Source organism: Zosterops lateralis (assembly GCF_965231275.1).
Source record: "Zosterops lateralis genome assembly, chromosome: 19".
Taxonomy (NCBI): domain Eukaryota; kingdom Metazoa; phylum Chordata; class Aves; order Passeriformes; family Zosteropidae; genus Zosterops; species Zosterops lateralis.
This window is the reverse complement of record NC_139779.1, coordinates 8,580,599-8,602,440: the sequence shown is the minus strand read 5'-3', so window position 1 is coordinate 8,602,440 and position 21,842 is coordinate 8,580,599. Positions and strand designations below refer to the sequence as shown.

Genomic DNA, 21,842 nt, shown 5'->3' with positions numbered 1-21,842 from the left:
CCCCACAGATGCTTCTGCAAATGGTTTTTAAAGGATTTGCTTCTACAAATTTGCAGTGAGCTTGTTGCTGGTGGTGATGGCTCCTTTTCCAAAACACTTATTCCTGGAATACCCTAAAAATACCCATCCTAAAGTCTACTCCATTCTGCTCGAAGTAAGAGAAGGGAGAGGCCATTGTATTTCCTTCATTTATGGGCAGAGGTTGTGCCCTTGCCCACAGACACCCCGAGGTATTTCCAGCAAAGCACGGCCTGAGAGCTCCTCCACAATTTCACTCCAGAAACCCCTTCTCCAGTCTGTACAGACTGAAATGAGCTTGGATTTTGGACAGTGTAGAGAGTGGTTTCCCACAGGGGAAGAGGAAAACCCCTGGTTGAGTCCCTTGGAAACACCTTTCTAAGTCCAGAAAGCAAGGGGTTTACTCACATGCTCCCTCAGTTCAAGCATGCAAGTCCTTGCTAGAAGATTCCTCATTCTTTGTGTTCCCATAGGTTGATTTTTGGTGCAGGAATTTTAATGTTCCTAATCGTTCTCACTTATTGTTCCCTTCCCTCAGACCCCACCTTAACTCCTCCCCACACCAGGAGGCAGAAATACCCATCTGATCAAGGATCCTGCTTTTTGCCTTTTGCCTTTGGCTTTTGGTGTTTGGTCCTGTGTTACTGCTTTTTTACAGTTTGCTCCCTATATAGTGGACACCTTCTTGGTTTTTTGGCATTATTAAATTCTGTTAGTGGACAGCTGGATCAAGGCTGCCTCTCTCAATCAAGTCACAATTGGGGCAGAGTGTTGGGTTATACCCTTTTCTGACACAGAGATGGGGCAACTGAGAGGTGTTTTAAAAACTTTTATTCCATTTTCAGTCCCATGTGAAGGGTGGGACAATATAGATGTTATAATTCATGTCATCATAATCAGAAGCCAAACTATTTCCTATTTACAATACATTATAAGCATTTCTTGGCCTAGCAGCTTTTGCCACACAATGCTGTTGATGTCTTAAAGCAAATCATCTAAAACTACTTCTCATGGGTCCTACTACAGTGCACCTTTCATAGTTGTATTTCTCCAAAGTATCCAGTCTATTTGCAAGGCCATCCTTTAAAACTTGTTTCTAGTTCCATTTCTTTCTCAACAATGTCTGTCCTATTCCATGGCATTTCTAAGTCAGCATTTCTTATCTCAAGGTTTGCCTACAGATGCACATTATGTGAGCCTTCTGTCAGGGCTTTGGGAATTCTCTATAAGTCCATTTCCCACAGCAGAGTCCTGAGGAGCCTCAAAGGGCTCTCCTGGGGAAACTCAAAGGGGTCCAGTCATCTGGGCTCGAAGCCCCGGGAGTTTCAGCACAGTTTATTGCAGCAGTCAAACAGTGTCTTCCAAGGCACATTGCCATGAAATCTGTGCTGGTGTCCGGTGCAAGTTTTATCAGCTGGCTCTCTCACCAGTCACAATATGGAGGGTACAGCCTTTACCTTTGATGTCTGGTGGGTCTGAACCTCAGACAGAAACATGGTTATAGTGTGGAAGAAGGAGGACTCTGATGTGGGAAGCAGAGAGGTTTATTCAACCCCAAAACCCACCTGAAGAGTGAGGCTCAGGGGCTCAGGTTGCCCATTAAGTACCAGAGGCATCTCCTGGGCAAGGAGATACCCAGAACCAATTCCAGGGAAGAGGGGAGTGACCGAGAACAGGGGACAGTTGGCAGGGCCATCTATGGACAGAAAGGGGAGTGGGGGACTTGATACCTGGCTGAGTCACCCTGAAGCCTCACTAGAACTTTTCAGGCTTAGGGCATGGTGGCAGTGATTGACAAGATCCATCACCAGGGAAAGGCCACAGGGAATTGGGGATGGGGGATGTAGGGATAAACCATTACAAAACTAATAACAAAACATACAGAACTTTGGAAAACCCCAAAATGCACACCACAACAGAAATGTTTGTGCTGAGCAGTGGTGGGAGGCAGCAGGGATAACCTAACCATGCTCTCCTGTGGCTCTCTCCGTGCAGGACCCCGGCCATGATCGGCTGCTCCTTTGTGGTCAACAGGAAATTCTTCGGGGAGATCGGGCTGCTGGACCCCGGCATGGACGTGTACGGAGGGGAGAACATCGAGCTGGGCATCAAGGTTTGTGTCACCTCACGGTGTTGTCAGGGACCCAAAGCTTTCACTGAGTGTGCCCCGGACAGCTCCTGGAATCCTTCAGGGGAGCTGGGAGGTGGTGGCACTCACAGCATTTTAATTTCACTTCAAGGGAGAAAAATTACTTGGTTTTAGGGATGAGTTTAATTTTTTTCCTTGGATTCCAATCTGTGTGATCTGATGCAAAAAGCTGCTGAAATGAAATGGCATTTCCAGCTTGAACCTGGCTGTGTTGTCACAGTGCTGCTGGAAGTTACAGGGATCTTAAATACCAGGGAAAACACAGTCGGGTGAACAGTGTATGGGGGTGCTGGGACTCCTGTGAGTGTCTCAAGAAGACACAAAGCCTGCAGATATTTTCCAGGCATTTAGCATCTGCAAATAAAACATGCTCACGAGCACAAAACCTGCTTTGAACAGTGAAACTCTGCAAGCCAGGATTTCAGAGCTGCCTCAGTGCGTCCCCCCTGACAACATCCCTTGATTACTGTGTACAATATTAGATCTGGCTTAGTGATTCAAGTGTTTACACACACTGAAGTGATTCATAAGTGATGAATTCCATGTTCAGAGTAACCTGGGATGGCAGAGTCTGTGGAGATTCTCCCAGGCATGGTTTGGAGTACGACACTTGAGCATTAACGAGCTGATAGAGGGAGGCTGGAGACTTCTAACTGGAAAATTGCATTGATTGTGATGTTGTAAAAATGAAAAATCATTGTTCAGCTCAGAGATTTACCAGAGGATATTTGCTTTGCTGGCAAGGCGCAGGAAACTTAGGGAATCTATTGTTGTTGGGTATGGGGAGCAATAATCTCACTTAAACAAGGGAGTGGAAATTAAAGGCTTTCAATGTGCCACAGAGCTCCTCTCCTTGTGAAGTAATTACTGCTCATCCTGCAGTGGGGCTGGAGAGATCCCTCCCCAAACCCAGCTCCTCTCCTGGCCCTCCTGCTTTGTTGGGATTTGGGATTTTTGGTCTCATTGTGGAGGTGCTCTTTGCACAATAGTTCAGGTCATTTGCTTAGTTTGAGGGGATTTCACTGAAGATTGGCTTCTTAACTAGAAAAATCGGATGGATGTCACAGAGAAAGTGGTGAGCATTTGTCCTGGTTTTTGTTGTTGTTGTTGTTGTTGTTGTTGTTTTTCATGTGCTGAATTTTTTAGAAAGGCCAACAAGCATCCTTTTGGAAAAAAAACCACCTTCTCTTCTCCAGGTGACTTTCCCAATCTTGAGTTCCTTAGCCATACATTTTCACACTCATGCTGTGTGTTCTGGTCAAGGTTTTTGAACTACTGGTGGTTTTGAGAGCCAAAATACTTAGGAATCTGCCTTGTGAGACAGCACAGAAAGTAGAATTTTAAAGATTCTTGAGCTCCAAAAATCTTTTTGTGGGTGTTTTGCTGTTTTGCCTGATAAGTGGCTGTCTGGAGTCCCAAAAGTAACTTGGGGATTCCTTGGTTGTTTCAGTGATTCCTGGATGAAAATAAGTGCAGGAAGTGTTTCTTTTTGATGATGGTGCAAATTCCATCATTCTTCTGAGAATCCTGGGACACTTTTTGGATGTTTTATGGATGTAATTGGCCCTCTCTGCTCTGCACTGGTGCAGCCTCACCTCAAATCCTGGCAGCAGTCTTGGCACCAGAATATCTGAAAAATCTAAAGCCAGAACTGCCCAAGGAACAAAAACAAAGTCATAGGCTCATTGAGGCTACAAGAAGGACATGGGAAATTTGCAGTGTTTCAGGCAAAAGCACAAGCTAACCCTGTTATGGGAAATCAAATCGAGGAATCTGAATAACAAATTGAAATAAAGAATTGAGAAGGTTGGGCTGGACTAACCTGGAAGGACCAAAGCCATGTAAAAGAGTCCTGTTTCATTAATGTGCTTCAGGGTGGGGAGTCCCCATCCCTGAGGGGTTTAACTGTGGGGATGTGGCACTTGGGGACATGGTGCTGGTGGCACTAGTGGCCTTGGCAGTGCTGGGGCATGGTTGAAATAAAAGATCTCAGAGAAGTTTTCCAACCTAAAGAATTTCATGATTCTGTAAGTGCTGTAAAATGAGCTGTACTGTGCCTGTTGTGGGGAAATACCTGGCCCTTATGTTTCTTTCAGCTGCTGAGTTCAGGAAGTAAAATGAGAAAAGTCCTGCAGGAGTGTCTTAACCCCCCCCCTAAAAACCCCTAAAACCCCATCCCTGTTAGTCCTGTTCACTGGGTGGCTCTGGGCTCCTGCCTGTGCCCTCTGGGACTGGGTGCTGTGTCCCCTTGTCCTGGCCCAGCTCAGCCCTCTCTGAACAAGCTTTGGGCCAAGTCTTTAACCCTTTCCTGTTCTAGAGGAGTTTCTGCTCTGATTTCATGAGCCTGGTGCCCAATTCTCATGGCTTAAAAGTGCTGCTGCTGCGGGTCCCCAGCAGCTCCAAGTGGGAATTTTGGCACAGAGACTTCGTTCCCCATCCCTGCTCCTCCTGCTGGAAAGTTTTCATTTATTTTGGAGCTGTTTGTGGCGCTGGGTTTCAGTGAGTGTGACTAAGTGAGGAGGCTGGCTGTGCTCTGTGCCTGCCTTGTGCTCTGCAGGGAGGCTAAATGGCTTTTCATGGTTAGTCACAGACATTCCCTATAGATGCTCCATAAAATTGTGTGTATCTGTTGGAATAAAGATGCCAAAGTCTGTGCCATGGCTGCTGCTGCAGTTTCAAAGTCTGGGATGGGCTGCAAGGTTGTTTCCAGAGTATTTTGTGCTTGTGTCATGCATTGCTAATTAAAGTTATTTGAGTTGTCTTTTCGAGATTAATTTAATCAATAGGGATATTATTACTACTTTGATGGTATCATTTGTACAAATTGTCACTTGAAGAAAGCAATTAACTGAGAATGCTTATTAGCTGATCCATTCCACACCTTATTTGTGCAGTAGGAATCGATTATTGGATTCATTAAGTCAAGCACAATTCAGGGATCCCTTTGAGGTTTAACCACTGACTTGAGCTGCTTTTACTGCTGCTGTTAAATTGGCTGAGGGTCAGCTTGTATTTCCAGAAGAAAAGCCTGACATCTCCCTTTAATATCCCAGACCTTCATCCCCCAGACTTGTCCTCTGAATCCAACAAGGTAGATTACTGGTGCTGCCAGGCCAGGGGATTTATGTGCATGGAGTGGCATTCCCATGGCATGGGAGTCATGGAATCATGGAATGGTTGGGTTGGGAGGGAGGTTTCAAACCATCTCATCCCACAGGAAGGGACACCTTCCCCTGTCCCAGGCTGCTCCAAGCCCCAGTGTCCAGCCTGGCCTTGGGCACTGCCAGGGATCCAGGGGCAGCCACAGCTGCTCTGGGCACCCTGTGCCAGGGCCTGCCCACCCTCCCAGGGAACAATTCCTGCCCAATATCCCATCCAGCCCTCCCTCTGGCAGTGGGAAGCCATTCCCTGTGTCCTGACACTCCATCCCTTCTCCAAGGTCTCTCTCCATCTTTCCTGTGCCTCCCTCAGGTCCTGTAAAGCCACAGAGAGGTCACCCTAAAGCTTCTCCTCTCCAGCCTGAGCAATCCCAATTTTCCCAGCCTTTCCTGAGTGCTCCATGTGGAGCTTTAAAAATAAAAGGGTACAACAAGGCCATATTGTTGTTAGAGGGGGATTTTAGCAATCAGAGCCTCCTCCTGCAGCTGTTGAGGACAGAAGTGACATCAATCCTCCCAGGGGTACCCCGGCTCTGTCCCCTCAATTTCAGAAACCCTCAAAAGAGATTTAGTGATGGGACACATCTCCAGCCATGGAGCATGGTTTGTTGCCATGAGTGTGATTATTCACATGCTGAAATATTGAGAGGATCAGGCAAAAGAATAAAAGGAGAACTGTCCAAAAGGTGTTTAAATTCCACACAGGAACCTAATTCTCCACATCCAGAGAATCAAATCCTTCTCTTCCATAAAGTTATGTTGTGTCTTCCTGTTCAGAAACAAACACTGAAGATGTTCAGAGCAAACATCTTTCAGCATCTGTGAGGCCTGAGGTGAGGGCTGGGCAGCCTGGACCTCGTGGGATCAGAGGAAGGATGGCAGAGCTGCCAGCTGGGAGAAAGATGCTTCGATTTTATTTTTATTTTTTGGGGGGGCCTCTGATTTTGTAAAAATAAATACACTGCAAGCACTGACTAGCCTTCCCAGCCTCACTGGGAACAGACTCCATGTGGCTTTGTATGGAATTGTCATGGAGAGTGGTGGGTGGGAGTGTAATGGGGGGCACACAGATTCCATTGTTGGATGGAGCTTTGGCTGGGTTTGTGCTTGCGTGGGACTTACATCTGAAAAATAGTCAGTGCCTGTCACCAAGATGGAAAAAGCATCCTTGGTTAGGGTGGAATTTGGTTTTTATAATGTCACATTTTGGCTCTGCCACATGTCCGTGGAAACGCTGGGATTTTGATCATCCTCCAATGTCTCTGTCTCCTTCTCAGTGCTTCTGATGAATGAATTACAGTCAGGGAGCTGACAGCAGCCTGCACCCCAAATCCCTGCTTAAGCACCCTGTCCATCAGTGCCTGGTGGGAATCCCAGTGTTCCCAGGGACTGTCACCTCTCCTGGCACACCCAGGGCTGCAGGATGTGGAGATTGTGGGATCCAGGAGTTGGGGATGGTGCATTGTTTGGAAACCTGGAGGCTGAAAAGCTGTAATTTTTTCCTGATTAATTTATCAGGCTTTCAGGGTTCACAGGAGTCAGGGATGAGTCCAGGTCCTTGTGGGCCTTTTCCCCACCTGGCTTGGAGGAGACTGAATTAGCCATGGAATGACTCGTGCTGCAGGGAATGGATTTTCTGGGAATTGTGGGAACAAACCAACTCAGATCTCTGGGGGATTGCCTTGGGGGAGCACAAGCAGAGTTTACTGCAGCTGTCTGCAGGGTCTGTTTGTGGTTGCTGCAGGAGGTGTGGGCACACCTGGCTGCAGGCAGGGAGGAAATGTGCCCTGGGGCAGCTGAGGGCTTTGGGGTAGAATTCCCAGTGGTTTCATTCTCTGGGGACTGTGTGCTGTTCAAAGAGCTGCCCTTTGACATCCCTGAGGGGCTGAGATCTTCCCACAATCAGTCAGATGGAGATGAAGCAGAGCCAGTGGAGGGGGTGCTCAATGGGGCTGTTGGCAGGGGGGAATCACAGAATCCTGGAATGGTTTGGATTGGAAGGGACCTTTAGAATCATCTGATCCCACCCCTGCCATGGCAGGGACACCTCCCACTGTCCCAGGCTGCTCCAAGCCCCAATGTCCAGCCTGGCCTTGGGCATTGCCAGGGATCCAGGGGTAGCCACAGCTGCTCTGGGAATTCCATCACAAACCCTCCCCACCCTCCCAGCCAGGAATTCCTTCCCAATATCCCATCCATCCCTGTCCTCTGGCAGTGGGAAGCCATTCCCTGTGTCCTGTCCCTCCATCCCTTGTCCCCAGTCCCTCTCCAGCTCCCCTGGAGCTCCTTTAGGCCCTGAAGGGGCTCTGAGCTCTCCCTGGAGTTTCTCCTCTCCAGGTGAGCAGCCCCAGCTCTCCCAGCCTGGCTCCAGCCCTGGAGCAGCTCCAGGGCTTCCTCAGGACTTCCTCCATGTCCTTCCTGTGCTGGGACTCCAGAGCTGCACCCACTTCAGCAGGATGTGAAACTCTGTGCTCATCTCTCAGGGAAAGAAATGTTGGAGTTAAAGCAAGATGTGGAAAGAGCAACAGGGAAACCACTAAAACCCAGAGAAATTTTATTTCTCAGCCATGGGAGTTGCATCTGATCTGTGGGATGGGGCTGTGTGGGGGTGGATCCATCTCCAGGCACAAGGAGCTCGGAGGAGCTACCCCAGACCTGCTGATGTCTTGCAGGACCTTGGAGACTCCAGCAGTTCAGCAAATACCTAAAAAAAAACATCAAAAGAGGTTGAAACAATGAAACAAAAAAAACCCCACAACCCAAACTTGCCAGTGATATAAACTCAGAACCAGTATTTTATAAGTATTTTATCTGACAGACACCAAAATCCAGATAGAAATTAGGGCTTAAGGATGTTTCCAAATAAAAATCAAGTTAATTTGGAGGGAAATAGGACTAGGGTAGGACTGACCTTGGGAAAGCTCTTAGAAATACCAATACATCAGGAATACACAACCTCCATCTGTTTACTTGTACCTGTACCCCTGTTAGAGGAGATTTTGCTCTTCAGGGTGATTGTGGCGTGGTTGGAAGAAATATTTCCACCCCTGAACAATATCCAATCACTGCCTGCATTTATTTTAAGAGCAGGAATCAGCACAAGTGTGAGTTCAGCTCTGAGGTTTGGCATTTGAGCTGTCAGCTCAGGATTTACAGTGGGTGCTCGAGGGTGCTTCAGCTGAAGCTCTGCTCTTGTTTTCTAAACTGGTAAAATGCTTTTCATCCCAACCTTCTCCACAGGGATGGAGCTGTGTTTGGATTGTTCCTGAGCAGGAGGTGCTGGGGTTGTGGCTGTCCCTCCTTGGGAAGGGGGTGGCAGGAGGCTCCCAGCTCACTTCCCTCCTGATGCCAGAGGATTTGTCATCCCTGTTGTCTGCTGGCAGATGGGGCAGGTAGAGCAGGGAGAAAGGACTGAAATCTTCACCCCAGCTGGTTCTCCTCTTGTCCTTGACAAGTTGATTATTATGCTGGGAAGACTCTGATCATCTTTGCTGGGAAATGTGATGGCTCTGCCCGTGCAATAACCATGTGAGAGTCACTGGTGGGTGAAGAAATCCATTTCGGGACTCAGCCATGCCTTGTTGTCACTTGAAACTCTGGCAGGTGTCAACTTTTTACTGATTTTCATGGGATCAGTGCCTCTGGCAGGCAATGGCTGGGATTTCTCAGGGCTTGGTTTAACACTGGGCCATGGTCAGAGCCCATCCAGGGGCCTGGATGGTGGAATGCAGATGTGGAGAACAGGAGCAGCATCACTGGGGCTGTTGGGCTGTGGGGAGTGAGGACACAGGGCTGGGCAGGTTCATGGATTTGGCCAAGTTTGCTTTCTTTGTGCCCTTCACCAGGGGGTTTCAGAAACCCTGGGGTGCTCCTGCCGTGCTCAGCTTTGGTCTGACTCTGCTCCTCCTCAAAGGACTCATCCATGTTGCTCTTTACACTCCATTTTGGTGAGGTTTGGATTCCCCCTGCTGTAGGATTTGGCTCTCACTGACTGTCCACTGAGGCTGCTCCAGGAACTCCTCAGGCAGGTGCTCCCACCCCTGCCCACACCCAGCCTGGGGACACCAGACACACCTCCAGTGTCCCCAGGACAGCTGGGTTTTGATTTTCCATCCCACACTGTTTTTCTTGGGCCTGAGTTCCATCACTTTAACTTCTCCTGGGCTTCCAGCTCTCCACCCTCTGTGGGGAAAGAGGTGGCAAAGGAGGCACTGAGTCTGCATTGAGTGCTACATGTTCCTTGGACACCTCCAGGGATGGGGACTCCAAACCTCCCTGGGCAGTTCCAGTGCCTGACAGCCCTTTCCAGGAATAAATTCCTCATGATGTCCAAGCTGGGCCTCCCCTGGTGCAGCTTGAGGCTCTGTCCCTTGTTCCCTGAGAGCAGAGGCTCTGTGGCAGGGCTCACTGGGATGCTCAGGAATCCTTGCATCCCCAGGGATCCCTCAGTGCTGCCCTGTCCAGGACTTGTCCCCAGGCACTCCTTTCTGATGTGGGGAGGATTCAGGGAGTTCCCTGCAGCAGGATCTGGCGTGCAGGGTGCCAGCAGGGAAATAAATCATTGAAATTCCATCCTGCAAGGCACACTGCTCCCCTTCTTTATTGGCCCCCTGGGTTCTGGGCCAGCCCTTCCTGTCCCCATTGCCTGGGCCATGGGCACATTTCCAGCCCTGAGATCTCATTACTGTGGGGGTGATACATGGGCTGGAGCAGCCCTGGCCCCCCCAGTGCCTGCAGGCTGCAATTTGGTCAGGAATTGTGGAGCTGCAGCAATGTTAGGCCTTCTGGAAGCTGTTTTATAGCAGCTCTCCCTGGAGGACAACTGTCCTCCAAAGTATTCCTGGGTGCCTGGATCAGGCTCTGGAATCTGCTCTCCCTCTTTCCTGTGCAAGGTGAGCATCAGCACATTTGCTCTGTGCATGTGCTGCAGTGTCTGGGCTATAAATTAACCCATAAACCAGAAAAACCAGGCTTGTCTCTCCCTAAAATCCAGCTCCCAGAAAAACTGAACTTCGTCTTCTGACAAAAAAAAAAACCACTCTTGGGAAATGCCAAGGAAAATGTGACACCAAGAAATGAGGCTCATAATGAACCGAGGTGAGGAATGAGGAGTTTTTTCATCCCATTATATTCCTAAAGCCTTTGGAAAGCTCCCTGCCTGTCAGGACTGCAAAGCAAAGGGATTTTTTGTGGTTTTATCTGTCTTTTCTTACAAGAAGCCTCACTTGTGATGCACCTGCTGGGCCTGTGGGACACACAGGTCCCTTCCCACCTCAGCCAGAGACATAAAGTTGATTTTATCCCTCTTTTGGTGTCTGGTGACTCAGGCAGGGCAGGAGCAGCCCTGTCCCACTGAGTGTTGGCTTTTTCCAGACTCTCCTCATTGACTGCAGATGCCCCCTAAACTCGAGGATTATTACTGGTAAGATGTAATCAATGCTGTTACACTCTTGTGACTTTCAACCCAAAACCTCAGAGTTTAAAATTCCCAAGCAGCTTTTGGTGTGTTTGGGGTCTCTGTGAGGCTTTGCTGTTGTCCTCTCTCAAGAACTTTGAGGTCAAAACTTGTTCATTTTTACAATCAACCCCATTTTCCACGAGCCCTGGCTGCAGTCGAGGCTCTCAGAGCTGGTTAAGCTGCATTTCCTTCTCATCTGAACTCCTCCTGGACAGGGAATGCAGCTGGAAGGCAGCTGACAGCCTGATGGGATGGCAGGGAACAGACTGACAGCATTTCCCTGCCCACATCCATCCCAGCCCTGCAGAGTCAGCAGGAAGCTGCAGTGACAATAACAGAGTTTGTGACCCAACATTGCCCAGCCCTGGAGGAGGCAGCTGCACTCCCGGGTTCAGGGAGACCTTTCTGCACTTCCTCCTGCCTCCTCCCCCATCCCATGTGGCTGCAGGACCCAGCATCTCCTCCTGCATCCCCCTTGGACACCCAAATCCCTTGGATACCCCAATCCTTGTTTTGGGGATCACTTGAGAGCCCTGTGTTTGGTGTCAGCCCAGGGCCAGGCTGGGTGGATGGTGCCATTCCCAGCCCCCAGGATTCCCCAAATCCCAGTGTTTGTGTCCAGTCCCTGCTCCTGCCCTTTGCCTGTGCTGTGCCTGGGCCTGCTCCCTGCTGTCACCAGCTGCACGTGTGGAGGGCACAGCAGGGATGTCACAGGGATGTGCACAGCTCTGGCTGCAGGTCCTGCCTGCCTCCAGGGCTTTGGGAAAGGCTCTGGAAGATCCCTGTGGGATTGTGCCATGTCCAGCCTGTGGCTCCCTCTGATCCACACAAATCCTTGAGCTCCATGTGCCTGGTGTGTTTTGTGTGCCTGAAGCTCATTTGGGATAGGAATTGCTGCACCTCCTGGGTGTAGGAAAGGTGTTGGCATCCCTGGCAATGCTCAGGAGCAGCAGCTCCTTTGGTCCTCTCAGATTCACTGGCTCCCTTTTCCCACAGCTTTCCCAGTACTGGCAGTTCTGAGGGACTGCAACAAGGAGGAGAAAATTCCCAGCCAAATTCAGTGGGAGCTCATCATTTCTCTCCTCCAGCCATCCTGGAAAATCTCCCCTTCCCTTCCATGAGCAGGCAGAGGTGGCACTGAGCATGTGTCCCTTGATGTGACACCACTGAGCCTTGCCCTGAGCAGCCCTGAGATAACAGGGGGAACAACTGGACAGGATTTACATTTCCCTGTGCATTTATCCCTGTCTGGAGTGTCCTTGTGATCCCCATGGAGCTCTGGGGGGCTCTTTCTGAGCAGCATTCCCAGTCAGAGCTCCCTGGGAAGGGAATTCCCTCCCAGCAGTGAATGTTCTGCCTTCTCTGAGGTGATTCATTATTCACAGCCAGACTGCTGGCTCAGAGATGATCTGATGGCTCTGATGCACCTCTGCCTAAGGCCTGAGAGGTGTTCAACCCCCTTTATCCCTCTCCTGACTCCAGGGTTTCCTCAGCAGTCCCTCAGCAGGGAAGATGCTGCTGCTCGACCTCCTCAGCAGCCTCGTCCTGCTGGAGCTCACCTCCTATCCTGCCTCAAATTCCAGAAGGATTCAATGAGTGACTCAGCCTTCCTTCTGCCACTAAGGCACTGGATGTCATGGAACTGAAGGATCTATTGGGGTTTTTCTGCTCTAGGATTGGAGCAGCATTTCCTGTCTCTCCCTGAGCTGCTTGGAAGCTGCTGGTGCAGGAAGCAGATCAGAAAATGAAATGGAATTAAATTGCACCTCTCACTGCCCAGGCTGGGATCCAGCAGAGCAATTAACTTCCAACCACCTGGGCAGCCCTTTTAATTTTGGTGGTACTATTTCACCTGCTTAAGTGCAGTTCTGGATCAGGACATCTGGAGCTGAACTTGAGCCATAAGGGTTAATATTTCCAGAATTAAATATTTCCTTTCAAAGGAAAGAAAGTGTTGTTCCTCATCCCTGCCCCTCCAAACAGTGCTTCCATTTGATGAGCTAATTAACTCATCTGGCTTTAAAATACAAGTACATCCTTCTTGGCTTTTGTCATGTGTCACCACCTTCTTGGGAGTTATTATGTCTTATTTACACAGAAAATACAGAAGGAGAGAAGTGAACCTGTTCAGTGCTTGAATTTATACACAAAGCCTCAGTACCAAACTCTTTATTTCATATTCATCTACGGACACAAAATATGTGTTAATTAACCAAAGTGCTGCTAGTGGGCATATGCAAATGAAGTGGCATCAATCAGGCCAGGATCACCTCTTTTTTTTTTTTTTTTTTTTTTTTTTTTTTTTTTTTTTTTTTTTTTAGGTGTTGGGGGTTTTTTGAGTTTTTCCTTTATTAAGAAATACAGCTTTGTGCTGACTGCAGTTCCTTAATATCAGATCTGTGCCTTGAAGCAAAGAGCCTCAGGATCTCCCAGCACTGCAGAACCCACTGGAAATGATGCAGCTGATAATGAAGATTTCCTGTGTAATCCCAGGGGGGACAGAACTGTCTGGATCTGCCTCAGGCACAGAGAACCCCAGTTTATTTTTCTAGGAGGGGTTTCATTCTGTCAAAGCAGCAGAGTTAAACTGAGGGAGACAATTAGGCATGAATTCACATTTGGACTTAATACATGGAACTTCAGATGGGAAATGGGAGTTGTGGGTGTGCAGCTCTGCTTTTCCAAGGCACAGGGTGCCAGCAGGACCCACAGGCTCTGCCCTGGAGGTGTGACAAGTGCTCAGAAGGGGATCCTTGTGTCCCCTCCCTGCTCCCTGGGTGCCACTGCCAGAGGGGATGCTCCTGGCACCTCAGCTTGGAAATTCCTCAGGTCTGTGCACATCCCTGTCCTGCACATCTCCAAGGCCAGGGCAGGGGGGTTCTGTCTTCAGGAGGAGCTTTGGCAGTGAGCAGGCTCAGGGCTGACCTGCATCCAGCATCTCCTTTATCTGATTGTACCTTTGGCATCATTCAAGCATTGATTGTGCTAAGAGCAGAGCAGTGGCTTTAGAATTGCTTGGTAGGATGCTTTTTGTTTCCTCCCAAAGGAAATATTGGGTATTAACTGATGAGCCAGGGCTGGAGGAACGTTCTGGAGCCTTTAATGTTTAGGAAAAGCTGGCAAAGACATTGTGAATGATGAAGAAACTTCTTGCTCTCTGGTCTTTTCCATCCCAAGATGTTGATCCCCCACCAAAGGGAGACAACTGTTGATTTTAACGTTTCAGGTGGCACAGGAAGGTTCCCAGTGTGAACCCAGCTGCTCTAGGTCCCTCTGTGCCTCCCCATTTTGTTCCTGAAGGTCTGGACAGAGGAAATTGATCCAAATCCTGGGACTAAACCATCCCTCTGTGATCTTCTGTGCTGTCAGGACACATTTTCCTCTTTCCAGTCCCCTGCAATCAGTGTGAGCTCTCCCAGAGTGAACCCAAACCCTCACCTGGGGCTCAGCTGTCACCCCCCATTAGGTTGGATTTGGTTGACTCTGCAGCTGTAGAGCTGCAATCAGAGTTTGCATCTGGAAGTTTGATGCCTTTCCTCACCTTCCTGAGATTTTGGGTTTAAATCCATCTCAGTGTACAGAATTACATCTGGTTTCTGTTTAGCATTTTGGCTTTGGCTATTCTGAAGCTCTGTGGGTCTGCAAGAAGCTCATGTTCCTTGATGGATTATTCCAGGATCAGGAACCTGGCCTTTGGCTGTGAACATTAAAACCCAGCACTCCTGTGGCTTTGGTTTGTGCTCAACCAGTTCCAGATCCTGTAACCTCTCACCAGCCTGGTGAACTCAGATTTTGGCAGGAATTGTTTTGTCCTTACCTGTGCTTGTTGCAGGGGCTGCTCAGAGGTGAGGAGTCCCAGGAGATGCCACAGGCTGTGGCCCTGGGGTTCCTGCTTTAATGGCCAGTACAGATGTCTTCATTCCACACTTGAAAAGAGCAGAGCTGGAAAAAAAATGCAGTTTTCTAATGTTCCCAGCAGCTTCTGCCCCAGGCTGCTCTGGCAAAGCCCCTGTGCCAGCCAGGCTCCTTCAGCCACAGCCAAATCCCATCAGAGCAGGGATGACTTTTCCGTGGCTTGGCTTTGCTCAGGGCTCTCCCAGCTCCTCCCTGGGCCAATCTGCTGCACCTGGGCTGCACCTCCTGGCCCAAGGTCTGTCTGCTGTGCTGGCTGGAGCTGCATCTCCACCTGCTTCTAAGGACATGGAGCAAAAGCTTCCTAATTCAGCTTACAAATGGTTCAGAAAGCAGACCCGGGTCCCTGTGGCTGGGGGTGTGTGGGTGGCAGGAGCAGCAGGAGCAGCAGACTCTTTCCAGCAGGGCACCTCACTGGTAATTTTTGCTGACAGCCCAAAATCAGCCAAGTGAACCATTTTAAAAGCCCTTCAGAACTGTTCACTTCCATCATTTGCTGCTTTTGTCAGGCACACAGAAGTGTGTCTTGCCTTGTCTTTTGTCTCATTTTTACAAGAGTTCTGTTGTCTATTTAGATTAAATTACAGGAGCAAACAGTTGTTCAGGGATTAGCACTGGGATGATCCGAGGAGAGCATTCAGGAGCAGGAACAGGCTGGTTACCTCAGCAAATAGACTTTTTTTTCCCCTGCTGTATAAGCTCAGGTGTAGCAGTTGAAGCTGCAGCCTGTGTGGGTGGGTCCCCAGTGGAAGGAGCAGCCCATGGAGGGGGTGTGTGCTGTCCCCAGGTGAGGTGAGGGAACAGGGCCAGGTTTGGATTCAGTTGTTTTGGAGTGTCTGGAGCAGGTTCTGCTGCTGTGCTGGGTGCCTGGTTTGAGGAGCTGGTGCCAGGGATGTGTCCCCAGCTGGGGCACAGGAGCCCCTGCCCTGGGGGAGGTGAGGATCCTGCTGGGAGCCACCTGGGCAGGAGCCACTTCCCTCGGGAGGGAAAAGCTTCTGACAGAAGGGGTGGGAGGTGTGGGATCTGTGTTGTCCCTTCCTCCAAAACCCTCTGGTGGAATTTCACAGCCCAAGCCAAGGAGCTTGGCCCTATGTCCTGCTTCAAAGCACCTCTTCCTTCTAAAATCTCTGTTACATTTAAATTTAAAATCATTTACAGCAGCTGTATCTTCATTTTTCGAGAGGGACACGTAGACACTGAATCCTCCTCCCCCGTTCCCACACCTTTATGTCCAATAAAATTGAGAAGTATCTTCCCAAAAATGAGCAGCCCAGGGAGTGTGAGCCTGGGCTGCCTGGCTTCATTTGCACCAGGGATAGCACTCGCTGTGTTTAATGGATTTGCTTGGCTTTCTGGGACACATTTAAAGGGGAAAATGTGTTTATTGGCATCAAATTTAGAAGACCTGTAACATTTAAGAGGGAGATATGTTTGAAAATGTGATATGAAATGGGGAATTGTCAGTTCTGCTGTCTTTGCAGAAGTTCTGGCAGTTTTACTGACCAGGTTTCTGTGGTGCAGATAGAATCTGAGCCCTGAAAAACTGAATGCATAATAAAATACCTATGGCATGCCATCATTTCTGGTTATGTTACTATAACTGGGGTGTATATCTAAAGGCAATCATCGCTGTAGAGGAGGGAGGATAACACAGAGCTTTAAATTTCATTAGACATTGAAACATCTGAAGGAGGAACTCTAATGGTTATATATAATAAACCTCTTTTTTTATCTTCCCATAAAATTGTATCTCTTTTCCTTTTTCCCCTCAAGTTGAGCTGCCTTGCAGTGTGCAGGGTTCTGAAATAAATCGATGATTAACTAAACAACAGGAATTCATAAACCTCCTTATTTTATAGCAACATTTAAGGCAGTGCACAGTGCCTGCTCCCCAAGCTGATCTACGCCCTCAGGTCCATTATCCGAGCTGCAGATAAATGAGGAGTTATATCTGCTGGAGGTTATGCTCAGGTAGTTCCCACCCTGCTGGTGTAAATCCAGGGGTTTATGGAAGGAGAAGAGCAATATTCTTTATAGTAACAAGGAAATGTGACCCAAGGCTGGAGATCTCAGGGGATGATGTTGCTCCTGCTGAGCTTTTCCCAGCACATCTTCAGGAAGTGCAAATAAGATTTCTTTTCCTGGGTTCCCATATTTCTATTCCAGTTAAAAGCAGGTCCTGGGCCTTGGGGCCAGCTGCTTTCATTACTGGAAAGCATCACAGGAAGGGAGAAAGGAAAGCGTTCTAAAGAAGCAGCTCCATTGTTGTCAGGGAAAGCATTTAGCTCCTGGCAAATCATGTAAATAGAGCAGACTGAAGAGTATCTGATCCTGGCAGCTGAAAGGCATGAAAAGCCATTGTACAAATGCTCTGGGTAGTCACCTGGAAGGGCTGAGGCTCTCAGAGCTGAGCAGGTTTCTGTTAGAATTGCTCCAGAGGTGGAGCTTTTGTGATGGTTGAGCCACGTTTGATGCAGGATCCTGCAAGCCCCACAGGTTTCCCTGCCTGTGTCCCTCCTGTGCCTTGTGAAACTCTGTCCCCTCCTCTGTGTGCAGGTGTCACCATGCAAACAGCATCAGAGTCAGGGACAGCAGAACCAGAAGCGATTCCAAGTTGGAAATGCTTCAGAGGAGGTGATGGAGGGGCACCAAAGGGCTCCTCATCGAGGAGGAAGTGCTCAGCACAGGGGCTGGAGGAGGGTGTGGGAAGGCTCTAAATCAGCAAAGAGAGGCTTTTCCCTGGGCCCTGCACTGGAAGCACAGAGGGGTTTGAAAACACCGAAGATGCTGCTTTGCTCTGTGTGTGGATACTTGGCTGCTGCTAAAAGTTCATTTGTTCAACAAGTTCCTGGGTTAATTACAGGATGAAAAGCCCACTGAAGGCTGTCAAATATAGAGAAGGTTGCCTCTGCCTCTGAATGTCACCCCCTCTCTGCCCAAGGCTGGAGTGAGCTCTGGGGTGGCAGAACTGGATGTTCCTCCTCTTCACCAGGCACCAGCTGTTGGCTACATCCAGCTCCACTTCCCTCTCAAAAACCTAGGCTTGGATTTGGCTGAAGGCAAAGAGACAACTCCTGGATTTGGCCTCTGCTCTGTCTCTTCCACCCCTGTTTTCACCCTCATTTTGCTGAGCAAAATGGTTGTGCTGGTTTTAGGTGTGCAATGCTCTGGGCTTGTCATTGAAGGCTCTCTCACAGATCTCACAGAGAAATCCTGGACAATTCTTGTGCTTTATAAGGAGAAGAAAGTTGGGCACGGAGTGATTCATCCTGCAGAAGTCTCTGTCCTGCCCTGGGAGTTTGGATGAAGGCTTGAGGATGATCCAGGGCTGGGGATGGCTGAGGAGAGATGGATCTCAGTCCTTGTTTCCCCTCTGCCTGGGTGGCCTCAGTTCACGGCTTCCAGTGTTACAGGACAGCTCCTGCAAGGCCAGGGAGCACAGGAGATGCACACAAGTTTACAGCAAGTGATTTCCAAGTTGTTTGTGCTCCCTGCCGCCAGCTAAATCCTGGGATGGAGGGAAGTGCTTGGCAGTGGGAAGGATTTCTTCTGACAGAGCAAATCAGCTCCAAATCTCCTTGCAGGAGAGGTTAAGCACAGCAGCCCCAGATCTGTCAAAACTGCACTCATTTCATCATCAAGGCAGACAGTGTTCTCTCTTCTGCAGTGAGGAGTGTGGTATTTGTTAACCCTTTAGCCCCTTCCTTTGGCAGTCCCTGCCCTTTAATCACCTGTTAATCAGATTAGTGGGCCTGACTTCCTCCTCCTCACTGCCTTCCCTGCCAGCCCAGCTGAGCCAGTTAAAAGGCAGGATTGACAGATGCTACAGATTTTTCTATTTGATTTTTTTCCCTGCCGTTGCTCCTCATTTGACCCTTCCTTTGTGGCTGTCTCGCAGAGATGCTGGGAGATGGAATCTGTTTCCTTTTGCGGGTGCTGTGTTTGGCACCGGGGCCCTGCAGCGAGGCTGATGCAGCAGCACTTCCATTGACTCACTTCAGGGAGGTTTAGCTGGGCCATAAAAGCCTGGGCTGGGCTGAGAGCTGAGGCACAGAGGCTGCAGGGACCCCGAGGCAGCAGGGATGTGCTCTCTGCCTGGATGAGCCAGCTGACAGAGCAGGGTTCAAATCTCCGTCCTGAGCAGGGCCAGCAGTTGGACTGGATGGTCCTTGAGGGGCTCTTCCAGCTCAGGGTAACTCTTTGATTCTGTAAAATGCTTTTCTGGCACTGCTGTTATTGCCAGGATTTGTTCTTTCACATGAACAGCAGGTTAGAAAGAGGGTGAGCAGAATCGATGCAGCAGCAGAGCTCAGATAAAAAAAGTGACTGCAGGACACATTTACACTGCCAAGAAAAGCAGCTTTGAGTCTCCACCTCAGAAAAGATGTTTCTCTTCTAAGAGTGATTGAAATGCTGCTTTTGAAAAGGAGAAAGAAAAAGCATTGAGGATGCTTGAGGCACAGTGGAGCAGCTGGTGTGTCCCTGTCCCAGGGTCGGGGCCAGCACAGACACAACTGCACGGCCCCAGCAGGGACACGAAACATCTGGAGCAGCAGAGATGTCACCAGGGCTGGAGCCATCAGTGGGGGACAGACTTGGCCATGGCTGCTCTGCTCTGCAGCACTCCCAAACACGGGGAGAGCCACACCTCACACCCAGCAAAGCCCTTGTTTATCATTTCAGAGTCTGGCTTTCCAAAGCCCCACCAGCCTCTGCTGTAACTGATTCCTGAGCTGGCCTGTGCAGAACCAGGAGCTGGACTTGATCCTTGGGGTTCCTTCCCCCTCAGGATATTCTGTTCAGGGACCAGGCTCTGGCTCTGAGGAGGCACAGAGCCCTTGACGATTGTCCTGTTCAGGGCCTGCAAAGGTCTCACTCCCAGGCTGTCATTCACTATCTGCTTTCCCTGCTCTATCTCAGTTCCTTTGGAAGGCACTGCTGTTTAAGGGCAGCAAATGTTCTCCAGAACATGTACAAATATCAAACACATCTCCCCGTGTTTCCCCTTGTGCTTCCTGTTCGTTGCATGGGAGCTGCTGGTTCAGTCCTGGAGCTGTCCTGGCAGTTACATGATCATATCTTAAAGCAGATGTTTTTATTTTCCCATGAACATGTGCAGGGCAGCAAGTAACAACTAAAGGTACCAGAAAATGCCCATTTTTCTGCTCTCCTGCTTTTTGAATCAATCCGTAACAAATTCCCTTGGAGGCAGAAAGTGGCAACTCCTTGGTGTTTGCTAAGGAGAAATCTTAAAACATGAAATAGAGTCAACTCACCTGGATTTATGAGTCTTGCAAGCATAAAAAAGCAGTCTTTAGTCTGGCATTTTCCTGTTTCTCTTGGTTACCATCAGAGGAGGCAGAAATTTTCCCTTGGAATGGGATGTGGCAGTGCCTGTGGTAAATGGAGTGCTGGGATCTTTATTGGAATTTTTAAACATATATTATTATTGTTATTTTTGTTACTATTGGCACATCCTCAGAGTAGAATATTCCTGAATTTAAGGAACCACAAAACCCAAGTTTATTGCTGTTTGATGATGAAATAAGTGGTGGTGAAGTGATAATGAGCACAGTGTATCCCTGAGCATGGGAATGCAAAGCCTTGGGATGTGCCAGAAATCCTGGGAGCATCCAAACATGTTAATAGGCATCACTTCCAGGGCATCCAGCACCAGCCTCTTGGTTTTGCTCTGCTGTTCCCCTCTCTGGGTGATTGAACAGGCAGCAGAATGAGGGGCAGGCGTGTGGCTGTCCTGTATGATCCAGTGGGCTCATCCTTGTGGGAGTTCTCCTGGCATCCTGCTCATTATGGTATCAGTGTTCCAGTAAATGGAATTGTGTGAGTGATCCTTGCTCTGCTCCCAAGGACTTTGGGAGATGTAGGATTCTACCCCCTCACAATACAGCAAATGCTGCCCTTGCCTGAGGGGGTTTAGTGCAGGATTTGGAGATGTGTTTTCCCTGAGTGTGCCCTCAGTTTGTGTTTGGGTAATCTGCTGGTGTGGGAGGGAAAGCAGCAGTCCCAGTGGAGCTGGCCCTTCCTCATGGCTGTGGGATTGATGCTGGTGACAGCAATCACTCTTGGCACTGCTGTCACTCACAGCAGAGTCCCTTCCAAACCTGTCATCTGAATGCAAGCAGGGATTGAGCTCAGGCTTGGCACCTGCTGAGCTCTGCTGGTGCTTTACGAGGTTTTCCTGGGGTCTGTCCCCCCAGACTTGTGTTTCCCAGGATCTGGGCCTGCTCTCCATTCTCCCTGTGTCTCTGCAGCACCTGCTCCGGGTGCTCTGGGGGTGGCCAGAAGCCACTGGGGCTCTTGAGGCTGCTGGGCTGGGTTTGTGAAGGGATTTAATGCATGGCCTGCTGTCCCCCATGGGGCTGCCTGTCCCCACAGCTCCCTACAGCACAGGCACCCCATCCCCATGCTGGGGCTCCCTCCTGCTCAGAAGCACAGCTTGGGCAAGTGTTCTGAAATGAAAGAGAAAAGGTTTAATAGTTTATAATGGTTTAAATGCAGCTAATTTGTAGCTGACTTCAGCCTCAATCTCTGAATGAAATATTTGCATTATAGAGTGCCATGCATTACATATCCCTTGGTTAGAAAACAAAAAGAAATAGAAAATGGACAACTCAGCCCTCTCAGCCCTGCTGAATAAAAGCTAAGTATTTCAAAATTCTCTGAGTGATTCCAGGATAAAACCTTTGAAATTGCTGTCCTAGAAAGAAAAAATGCATGGTGAGAGAGCTGCAGGTGAGAGGGTTGTGTCAAGGGAGAGCCACGTGTGTCAGTGCCAGGAGATTTCATTCCCACAGCTGTGTGTGAGCCTGAACCAGCAAGGCTGCACCTTCAGGCAGGGTTTGCCCAGTCTGTAGCAGGTGTTTGGGGTGGGCAAAATCAATGCCACAGTGCCAAATCCTCCCTGGCTGAATGTGGCTTGCACCAGCTCATCATTCCTATCACCAGATAAAATATGCTGCAATAATCAATATTGCCTCTTCATTTAAAAGTGGCATGAAAAAATCACCTCCCTCCCTGGCCCTGCTCCAACCTGGAAAAGTCTGAAGGAGAGCAGAGCCTTGGTGCCTTTGTCCATCCTTGTTAACCCAAGAGCCAGGAGAGCATCACCAAACTCCCTCAAACGAGG

At 49.2% G+C, this 21,842-nt stretch overlaps 1 protein-coding gene across 1 annotated transcript in view; it reads left to right on the top strand.

The window, feature by feature from the left end:
- The window catches only part of GALNT17 (polypeptide N-acetylgalactosaminyltransferase 17), a 211,587-nt gene that overhangs the window by 140,100 nt on the left and 49,645 nt on the right, over positions 1–21,842 (top strand). Inside the window, exon 6 of the mRNA XM_083875493.1 lies at positions 2,014–2,131. Within this exon, the coding sequence (XP_083731619.1) occupies positions 2,014–2,131 (118 nt within the window). The remainder of the gene's footprint in view (positions 1–2,013; positions 2,132–21,842) is intronic.